Source organism: Nycticebus coucang, chromosome 19 (assembly GCF_027406575.1).
Source record: "Nycticebus coucang isolate mNycCou1 chromosome 19, mNycCou1.pri, whole genome shotgun sequence".
NCBI classification, from domain to species: Eukaryota; Metazoa; Chordata; class Mammalia; order Primates; family Lorisidae; genus Nycticebus; species Nycticebus coucang.
In genome coordinates this window covers 62,680,678-62,691,678 of record NC_069798.1, presented here as the reverse complement: position 1 = coordinate 62,691,678, position 11,001 = coordinate 62,680,678, and the positions used below count along the sequence as shown (strand labels likewise).

Genomic DNA, 11,001 nt, shown 5'->3' with positions numbered 1-11,001 from the left:
CAGGCCTTGGTGTCCCAAATATGTTGCTCTAAAGAAATACTTGAGACTGGATAATTTATAAAGAAATGAGGTTCGGCTGATGGTTTTGGCCTCTGCACTTGGTGAGGTACTTGGGGTACTCCCACTGACGGCAGAAGGCAAAGTGAAGGTGGCCTGTGCAGAGATACCGTGGAGAGAGAGGTAGTGAGAAAGAGCAGAGGAGGTGCCAGGCTCTTCCTTCAGCTGCAGGGACAGCATCAATATCTTCAAGAGACACCTTCTCCCATCACTGTCATTCGGCACCAACGCCCGTGTTGGGAGTCAAATCTCCCACCTGAGATTTGGTGGGAACAAACCAACCATGGCTACTGGCTTTGGGCTGTACACGGTGGTTTCCATCATGGTCTATCCTGTAACAGACAACAAATTCGAAAGGGAAACACTTTTAAGGCTTTGACTTTCACCTCATGTACAGGATAATTGCTAAGTTTGTTGTTTCATTGCCAAGTTTCTTTTTGTACATCCTGTCTGTTATTCTACAACTGACACTCTAGCTGTGGCCCCCCCCTGCAGCATTGTATTTTGTGATCATCTCTCTACAAACACATCCTACCTTCTTCTCATGCCTGGACACTGCTTTACAGGAAACGATAGACAGTTAAGAGTTCTTAATAAGAGATAAAACTCATTCCCGTCATTTGCTATATGAATTAATTTTTTGTGTTTTCTTTAACATCCAGAGCAGTGATATTTGATAATTCTCACCAGACTTTCCTAATGAAGTATCTAAGTGACAATGAATTAGAATACAACTTCTTTTTTTTTTTTTTTTTGTAGAGTCTCACTTTATGGCCCTCGGTAGAGTGTCATGGCTTCACACAGCTCACAACAACCTCCAACTCCTGGGCTTAAGTGATTCCCTTGCCTCAGCCTCCCGAGTAGCTGGGACTACAGGCGCCCGCCACAACGCCCGGCTATTTTTTGGTTGCAGTTTGGCCGGGGCCGGGTTTGAACCCGCCACCCTCAGTATATGGGGCCGGCGCCTTACCGACTGAGCCACAGGTGCAGCCCAGAATACAACTTCTTATATTTGACAAAATATATTCACTTGGACAGGAAGCTTCATTGGAATTGAAAGAATGCTAATGTAATTTTGATTAAAATCTTAAGTACAAAAAGGATACCAGGGATTAAACCAACAGAAATACATTGAAGAAGCAAAACTACTTACTTAGGAGAAAAACAACAACAACAACAAAAATCATGAAAATCTTTCAGAAGAAAGGAAATCTATTTTGTTGATGTTGTGTTTATATGGAGTAATTGTGGCGAAGTATTTTTCTGTTTGTATAAAATAATTCAATAAGGCTAAATCCAGAAGAAATATTAAAAATAAATCAAGTTGTCAATACTAGTAATAATAAAGATGATAAGTATTCAATTCACAATAGAAAGTAAAATTATGTGTTTTAGAGTAAATTTGGCATTTTATCTCAGATCTTATATCGTTTACATTCCAAAGTATTAAATAACTATTCTTATCATAAAACAACAAAAATGTAGGTATAAATTTTAGAAACTAAAACTAAAATTAGAGGTTGGTAAGGTATCCCTGAGTTACGTTCAATTGTTTTATATGTCAAAATGACTATGAAAACATCCATAGAAAAACCTCTAACTTTGGAGAAAATATAGTAAATTATTTAATAAACATAGAATCCCAGATAATTATAAGCTTATAATTTCACTTTCAAGTTCTATCTTTAAATTTGGTATCATTGTTATTCTGTCATTATAAAAGTAGCTGGGTTTTTTGTGGGTTTAATTTTGTGAATATGCTAGCACCTTTGCAAGACTGTGTATTTTGTATTTCCTTACAGCGGTATGTCAGCTATGTCAGTTGGGTTAATTTTATGAATCATGTTGTTCGAAACTGCAGTATCAATAATGATATTGTTTGGCTGCTTCTTCTACCCATGTATGAGATAAATGTGTGAATGATTCCATGGGTGATTAATGTTGGCTTTATATCCTTTCTGCTCTATCAAATTTTAGTTTACTATGTTTAAGGTTATACCTGTGTCATTAACTTGGTACACACGTGGAGTATATTTTTATTTTTGGCTCTAACTCTTTGTAAGAGTTGTTCTATATTTTGGTTTCCACAGACTGCTAGTGTTGCATATATATTTCACAGGTTTTTTCTCTAGCAGGCTCTCAATTCCAAATTTGGTCATCACAGACATAGGAGATTGCAAAACGTTCTAACGTTGTTTTAATCTTCCCCCCACAGCTTTTGGATAAATAAGATCATTTAATGGGAAAAACATCCTTTGAAGTCACACCCATCTTTCCTGTCTGTCCTTCATCTCTGGGTCTTGACTACTTATGCCTTCTCCACTTGCCTGCTTCAGTGTTGTCACAACCTTTTTGTTTCATAATATTTGTGGGGTTTGCCTAACTTTTATTCTCCAGCAGGAGAAATGACAGTGTGGTATACTCATAAGTACAGTTTGTCAGATTCAGTTTTAAGATTAAGTCACAATGGAAATTAGAAATTATCTTTTCTAAGGTCTGTAAAATTAATTTTATCTAAATTTTTTTTTCAAAACCCTAGATTTTCCTCCATATTATTTTAAAGTATTCTTGGCATTTGCTATGTAAGAGTTTCTTCTTTTTATCTGGATGCTTTATTAAAATATTGAACCATGGAATAGTGAATATTTACTGAATTATAACAACCTGCTTCAAACTTTTCTTCACGGTGAAGTCTAACTTTTTGGGCTTTCTAAGAGTTGTAAAAGGCTTGTTTAATCATTCAATCAACAGGAGTCAAGAGTATTTTAAAAACGAGCTCTTCTCATCTTGACACGTAGATTTGGAATATCTTCTCTGGACACAATACTTCATGATAATGCTTTTGATTACATCTGGACTGAGGCTGTATTTATTGCCCAAATCTGCTGCCTCATATTCTTTTCAGCAAATGAAACAGCATATGTTAAAGCAATGAGGCATGGGGCACCCTCTGGGCTTTCAGATGGCAGGCTAAAGAAAACGAATGTTAATGCCAAAAATAAAAAAAGCATATTAAACATTCAGACGTTTTGGAATAGCAATTCTCTGTAATTTAGGATTTGAACTTGCATTTTGGGTGGTTTATTAAATCAGACTGAAATAATGAGTGTGGTTTTCTCTGGATTTTTTGTTTAAAAAAAAAATACGTGCACTACTGTGTCAGAACTTGCTTTTCTTTTATTTCACATTTACTTACTCTACACCTAATTTGAATGCCTTATCAATGCCTGCCTTATCAATGCCATATATGGAAACAGTGCAATATGTGATTAATAATACTGTTACATTTAAGATTCAACAGTTCAATTTATTCAACACCTTATTTTAAATTACTTTTTAAAGTGCAATAAACTTAATGTTTTTGCATTTGCCTTGTTTTCATATATGTTAATGTTAAATGATTATTTATAGGCAAATTATTATGGGTATATAACTTTTCAGAGGCAAAAACTTGGGGGCAAATTTAACAAACACATGTATATATAATAAAGGATTCACTACCATACAGATTTCTGGAAGTTGTATAATTTCTGTGGCGATTAAATAATAGTATAATGAAGCATTTGCAACAATAATTATTGAAGCTTTTATTGATATGCCATGTAAACAATGTCTCCGATAATTAAATAAAAATATTAAGGATAATGTCATATATTTTTCATGAAAAAATTAGCACGTTTATTTGTTCCTGTAGGAAAAAATTATAAAACTATTTTGATTTGCATTGATTGAGTTAAGAGACAGAAAATAATAAAGGAAGTACAATAATTCTCCGTGAATGTTTTTAAAGACCTATTGGAACCTTTTGGCAAACTGTGATTATGAGAGTAATCAGGTTTGACAAGTTGTCATCAATTTTTTCACTTACAAAATGGTCTCATCAAATTTACTCTTCCATGAAAATTTCTAAAATTCCTTTGTCTTATGGAATAATTGTCTATTTTCATATGAGTAAGGCAGACTAATTTGAGAATATGATCTATGTTATATGGACACCAGTGATAAAAAATTTAAGGATAGAAACATTTTTTAGAACCATGAAAATTCAAATATTTTAGTTATTTTCATTGAGAGACAGAAATTAAACTATTATCCAGAAATGAAATGAATGTACATAGAAAATACATTTTAAGCAGTAATTAAGCCATACCAGATTCCTGACAGTCAGAGCAAACTTGGAAGTTTCTTTGCAGTTGCAAGTTTAGAAATGGCTCTTAATGGTGGTGCATTTGAAGGCTAATATATATATATATACATATATATATATATTTTTTTTTTTTTTGCAGTTTTTGGAGCAGGGCTTGGTTTGAACCTGCCACCTCTGGCATATGGGGCCAGGGCCCTACTCCTTTGAGCCACAGGCACTGCCCTGAATGCTAATTTTTGATGCTGCTCATTCAGTTTTTTCTCTTCATGTACAATTTTAAATAGGTTTTATTGTCCTTATCTTTATATTCATATATGTAATATTTTCTTGATTATTTAAATAATAATTCTCTAAGGTATAAAGTCCCTACATTTTTAGAAATAATACTTAAAATAAAGCAAAAATATGACTATTTTCCTAAATAAATTACATAGAAGTAATTGGCTTTTTTTTTGACCAAGCAAATAATAGTTTAATTACGTATTTATAGACAGGGTCTTACTCTGTTGCCCAGGCTGGAGTGCAGGAAGTGGTACCATCACAGCTTCCTGCCAACCTCAAATTCCTGGGTTCAAGAAAACCTCCTGCACCAGCCCCTTGAGGAACTAAAACTGTGAGTTCATATGACCATATCTATCTATCTATCTATCTATCTATCTATCTATCTATCTATCTATCTATCTATCTATCTATCTATCTATCATCTATCTATCTATCTATCTGTATCTATCTATCTATCTATCTAATCTATCTATTTATCTGTATCTATCTATCTATCTATCTATGAATCATCTATCTGTCTGTCTGTCTATCATCTACCTATCCATCCATCCATCCATCCATCCACCCATGTATTTTGTAGAGATGATGTCTCCCTTAGTTGTCCTGTCTGGTCCTAAGCAATCTTTATGTTTTAGCCACTCAAATGCTTGGATATAGTTCAGAGCTGTCACACCCTTCAGGATGATTGATTTAAATCTGAATTTGAGGTTAGATAATTTCTGAATTTGGGGTTAGATAATTTCATATGCAATACATATTAATATTGTTAAAAGGAAAGTTTATATGTATTTTACTCTACTCATTAAAATTTTATAAATTTTTAGGCTAGGCACAGTGGCTCACACCTGTAATCCCAGTACTCTGGGAGGCCAACACAGGTAGATCACCTGAGCTCACAGGTTCGAGACCAGCCTGAGCTAGAGCTAGACCCTGTCTCTAAAGATAGCCAGGCTTTGTGGCAGGTGCCTGTAGTCCCAGCTTATTAGGAGGCTGAGGCAAGAGAATAGCTTGAGTCCAAGAGTCTGAGGTTGCTATGAGCTGTGATGTCACGGCACTCTACCAAGGGGCAACAGGGTAAGACTCTGTCTCAAAAAAATAAAAAAGTTTATGAGTTTTTCTGAGTATTTTTGTGCATACATCATGTGAACTGTGCTAAATTTAATATTTAAGATTATTGACAATAATGAAAGTATATTTTCTTGGTTTTTCATTTTTCAAGACCATGTTATTTTCTAAAAAAAAATAATGAGGGCTTACTTCGTCATGCTAATGGGGATCTGTTTTAGCAAATCTTCATGTTTCATAGAAAAATTTCCTATTTTTCCTATCCACTTAATCATTATTAGCACATTTAATAAGATTGCATTCAATCTGCTTATATAATCTGTAAATCTGGTAGTAATTAATAATCTGGCAGTAAGTTAATACCTTTGTTATAATCTCTGATGTCATGTCTGGCTCATTTGTATGACTATTGTGCCACTGAGTCATACACTTTGTATCTGAGAAACTCATTTATGCTTCATCTTAATGGCAAATAACATTTTCAGCTGCTGTTGTTCTTCATTTCTCTTCCTAAGGATGGTTTCTTAAGAAAAAAATAGTGCAAGGTAAGTTCAACCAAATTAATACAAGTTCAAACAAATTAAAAAAAACATACATACTACTTTGTTGAATTTTTTTGTTTGTTTGTTTGTTTTTTTGTAGAGACCGAGTTTCACTTTATGGCCCTCGGTAGAGTGCCATGGCATTACACAGCTCACAGCAACCTCCAACTTCTGGGCTTAAGTGAGTCTCTTGCCTCAGCCTCCCGAGTAGCTGGGACTACAGGCGCCCGCCTGGCTATTTTTTTGTTGCAGTTTGGCTGGGGCCGGGTTTGAACCCGCCACCCTTGGTATATGGGGCCAGCGCCTTACCAACTGAGCCACAGGTGCCACCCACTTTGCTGAATTTTGACTGGGACAGCTTGTAACTATTTCAGGTTCTACATAGGGAATTAATTTATTGTTATGTATATTTTGGTGTACAAAATTTATTTTCCCAGTATCTGTTATTGAAAATAACTATATTACCTTTCATTAAAATTACCCATTTATTCTGAAATTATTATTTCTTTACCAGATTTATACCTTAAAGATCACAAAACGTCTGTGGTTTCACAATCTGACACCTAGCTTTTCAGCCTCATCTCACTCATGCTTGGCTCTGGCTGTTCCAAATACTTTCTCTATACCTCATCTCTTGCATTCCAATATTCTTCTCTGTAGCCAAGATACTCCTTTACCATGTGTATGTTGCAGTTTAAATACCACTCTCCAATCCCTTCCAGATCAACACACAACTTCCCCTATTACTGTTCGGGAAAATTAATTGAAATCTCATTGTTTAGAATTTTGTAATCATACAGACAATAAAATACCTATCACATCTCTTTTATTTATTTTTTTTTTAGAGCCAAAAGAAATTTATTTACAAAATTTCTGACTTGGGTGGCGCCTGTCCCTAAAGGAGTAGGTTGCCGGTCCCATATGCCAGAGGTGGCCGGTTCAAACCCAGCCCCGGCCAAAAAAAAAAACCACAAAAAAAAAAAAAAAAAAAAATTCTGACTTGACCAGTGGTGACAGCCAAAAAAGAACACACCAAAAAATAATTAACTAAGACCCCAATAATAGTTTTTAAGCCAGTAAGGAAATTACCAAAGCAACTCCTGACTATCAGACTAGAAAGACATCCTTTTGGGTGTCCTTCGATTGTATATTCAACCAAAACAGTTTGTGCAAAAAGCACCATGGTACTCGTAGGCTCAGCTGAGTCATAGCTTCTAGAGTGCTACTTACTGTCTACCTTACCTAGCTGTTTCACCACTTTTGTTGCTATCTTTGTCAGCTTTTTATCCTTCTCTGTTGACTCTTTCCTTTTTTTCCTCCATTGTCAGCTCTTTTCTCTCCTCCATTGTTGGCTTCATTCTCTCCTTCTTTGTCCTGAACACTGATGGAAAATGCTTTGTTATAGCCTTCCCAGTTCCGAGCAATTTCAATAGCAAAAAATTGTATCCTGGGGGCAAAGATGGTGTTTTCCTCAGTGTAGCCCTGAGAACAGTCTAGTTGCAGCAAAGTACCATAGTTGAAATCTTCTACGATCCCATCAAACTTCAAGCAGAATGGCCTCCATTTCTCTTTGGCTGATTCTGATTTGAGTTCTTCTGGGTCCAATATATCTATCCTGAATTTTTCAAAATTTTCCCAGAATTCAGAATAGATCTGGTCATCCACTTTGGTGAGTTTCAGGAATTGTGGGTCAACTGATGAAATCAGCTTGTAGTAGACTTCAGCATGCTGCATTGCTCTCATGGCCCAAGCTATCTCAATATTGGGCAGCTCATCAGTTCCACTGGTAGCTTCCATTGTTCTTTATATTGTTTTATTTACTTGTCTTTCTAACTAAGCACAAAAACCTCTGAAGAGAAGACACCATGGTATTCATAACAACATAATAAAGATATGAAATATATAATATAGACAGAGCGAATGTTTTACCAGCAGCTCTGTGCACATGTGCACGTGTCTGTGGATATTCAGGGTCTATCAATGCATACAAAATACAATCCATCATATTTCCTCAGTAATACGAATTAAACGTTCTCCGGTGGTCAATGAACAAAAGTTTTGCAGACCAAAACTATAGTTATTTTACTGCAATATTTTCAGCAGTAATCAATCTTTATGCTGTGGATGTTTGCAATGGAGGAATGCAAATTTCTCCATAAGTAATGGCAAATTTTTCATTTCTAGAAATGTACAAGAAAGTAAGAAATTGATCCGAGTCCTATTGTTATTAACCACAGTCACCAAATTATATAATAAAACCCTTGAATTGTATTCCTCCTGAATGCATTCTTCCTGTCTAATAGCAGTTTTATATTAGTGAAAATTAATAAGAGAGTAGATTTTAAGAGTTCCTACTATACAAAAAGATAAAAATGTGTGGTAATTCATGTTTATAAGTTCTATTAAGCCACTCCACAATGTACACACATTTCAAGACATTGTGTGATACACAATAAATATATACAATTTGCATTTTCCAATTAAAATAATTTTTAGAAAGGAGTCCCACTGTTTTTGAGTATTTCCCTGTAAATTCCCAAGTTCACACTGTTCCTTATGCTTTATTTTCAGAATGTAAAAGCCCTGCCTATTAAAATGAGAATCCAATAAAAATATTTTGCTTCATCTTAATTATAATCTTTTTATTAAATTGAATATGTGGTTTTAACTTCAAAATGATGGTTTTAATGGTTTCTCCTGGAGAAGTTAAAAACACATCTAATTCTTACATACAAAGTCTTGCAAACGTTTTCAGACAGCCATTCAAGGTCTCTAGTGCCTTTTTTCTCCAACCAAAATCTCTTTAGACTCTTCTATGTTCTTTTAATATAAGTATTTTGCATCATTACAAATCACAATCATTCTGCTCTGGATGTGCTTCCATGTCTCTAAGTACCTCTTAAAAATGTAGTTCTCTGAACAAACCTAAGTGGGACACTTCAGCTCTTATCTGAATTGGTGTAGAAATGCCTCTTCTCTGCCAGCTGCAACCTGTCCTCTCTGCGTCTCCACTGAAGATGTTCCCATTAGCACCATTAGTGCCACCATCAAATAGAAAAACACAATGATTTCTTCTCTATTGAAACAATAGTATATTCTTCAATTTCCTGTGACAAATGGATCAAGTTATTCCTTCTTAAATTTTCTCTTCTTATCATTCCCTGTATGCTCCTCTCTTAGATCTTCTTACCACTGTAATAACTGTGCTTTCCTTTCCTGGTTTCTGTTTCTTCTCTTGCCCTCGATAAAATGATGCCCTTCAACGTTATCTTGTCTCCTCATTGGTCATTCCGTACACTCTTGTGGTTTACAAAATTCAACTCTGTCATTGACTTCAATTTATCACCCACAATATCTTTCTAGACCAGTCCCTTAAACCCATAGTTGTTAACCACTTATCACTTATTTTCTACTGACACTCATTCGTCAGCAACATAAAATCACGCATAATTTTCCCTCTGAAGAACTGTCATTTAATTCAAAACAGAAGACTATGTGTAGAATTATGGCAGAAAGAAGGGCTTGTGCTTTTTGAAGTCAGAATTGAAGGGTAAAGAGAAGGACGATTTTGCTTGTTCCAGACAAAGCATGTAAACAAATGTAAGTCATTTTAAATATAATCTGGAATAAAGTACTGAGGTTTGCTATGTGGTCTGGAAAACCTGAAAGACTCAAGAAAGACAAGACCTAGGATCATAGTTTCTAGGGTGGGAGCATCTCCTTATCGTGTGGAGGAGACACTGTCAGCCATTGACTGAGTACCCTCAAGTCCCAGGTGATTTCTGCTTCAGGTAGTTCATTTCTATGATGATTCACTTGAATCCTCTTTTTTCTTTTGATTTCATTTAAAAACCCTTCAAAATCATAATGTTTGCCAATATATTGTTTTTTTTTTTTTTTTTTTTGTAGAGACAGAGTCTCACTGTACAGCCCTCGGGTAGAGTGCCGTGGCGTCACACGACTCACAGCAACCTCTAACTCTTGGGCTTACGCGATTCTCTTGCCTCAGCCTCCCTGCCAATATATTTTCAAATGGTATGTTGCTCTAATATCATTTTTCAAGAATTCTTTCTTGAAGCAGTAACACAATCTCTGTGTAGTATATTTACATATATCGATATCGTATTGTATACCTATGGATTTGTGTATCTTTGTAAATATATTTTACTACACAAGAGGTCCTCCCACTTTCAGATTCTGTTTAATTGCTCTGATTTCCATCTGATTCTGCAAAGATTTATTATACACATGACTACAATCTTTTACTGAAATATCTAATAGAATGAGAGCCTTATTCAGTATGGATGGAGTACCTATGCTTTGCAATTCTATAAGGCATTGGTGCCTGAGTGTCTGAACTATGTACCATCAGGACACAGTTTTGACCTTCTGTTGGTTTTTCTATTCATGGCTATTGTCCAAAGGGAAGTAATGCTAATAACGTTATAGACTCCTAAAGTTAAATCTTTTCTTTTTCCAGGTTTTGAATTTCCAGTATCTATAGGCCAATTTCAGTCATCTTCCTATATTTTTTTCAGAACAAACATCAGCCAAATTGTGGCTCATGTTTCATATGATCATGGGGGAAAGAAGCAGGAAAGTTTGAATGGAGACTAAACTAGAACCCATGAAGATGAAAGGTAGCATTTACAATACAATCCATAACATACTGGAAATAATTTAATAATGGAGGATAATCTAGTTTATCTATGACTACAGAAACAATCTTAGATAAGATTCAAGTATAAATCTCACTCCCTACTCACATGAGTACACTTGATACAGAAGTTAGAATAATGCTATTAAGATTAGTGCACACAGCATGTTTTTGTGTTAAAAGTTACTATTAGATTTTATTATGAATAAAAGAGAGAATAAAAACTAATTAGAAATACTAAGTTTAGATGC

The 11,001-nt window shown here is 35.0% G+C and overlaps 1 protein-coding gene across 1 annotated transcript; it reads right to left on the bottom strand.

Moving 5' to 3' along the window:
- Positions 1–7,416: 7,416 nt before the first annotated feature.
- LOC128571725 (protein PBDC1-like) lies at positions 7,417–7,890 on the bottom strand (the record flags this gene model as incomplete). The annotated part of the gene is made up of 1 exon (XM_053571353.1): positions 7,417–7,890. A coding segment is annotated over exon 1 (474 nt), but the record flags the coding sequence as incomplete, so codon positions are not given.
- Positions 7,891–11,001: the final 3,111 nt, after the last annotated feature.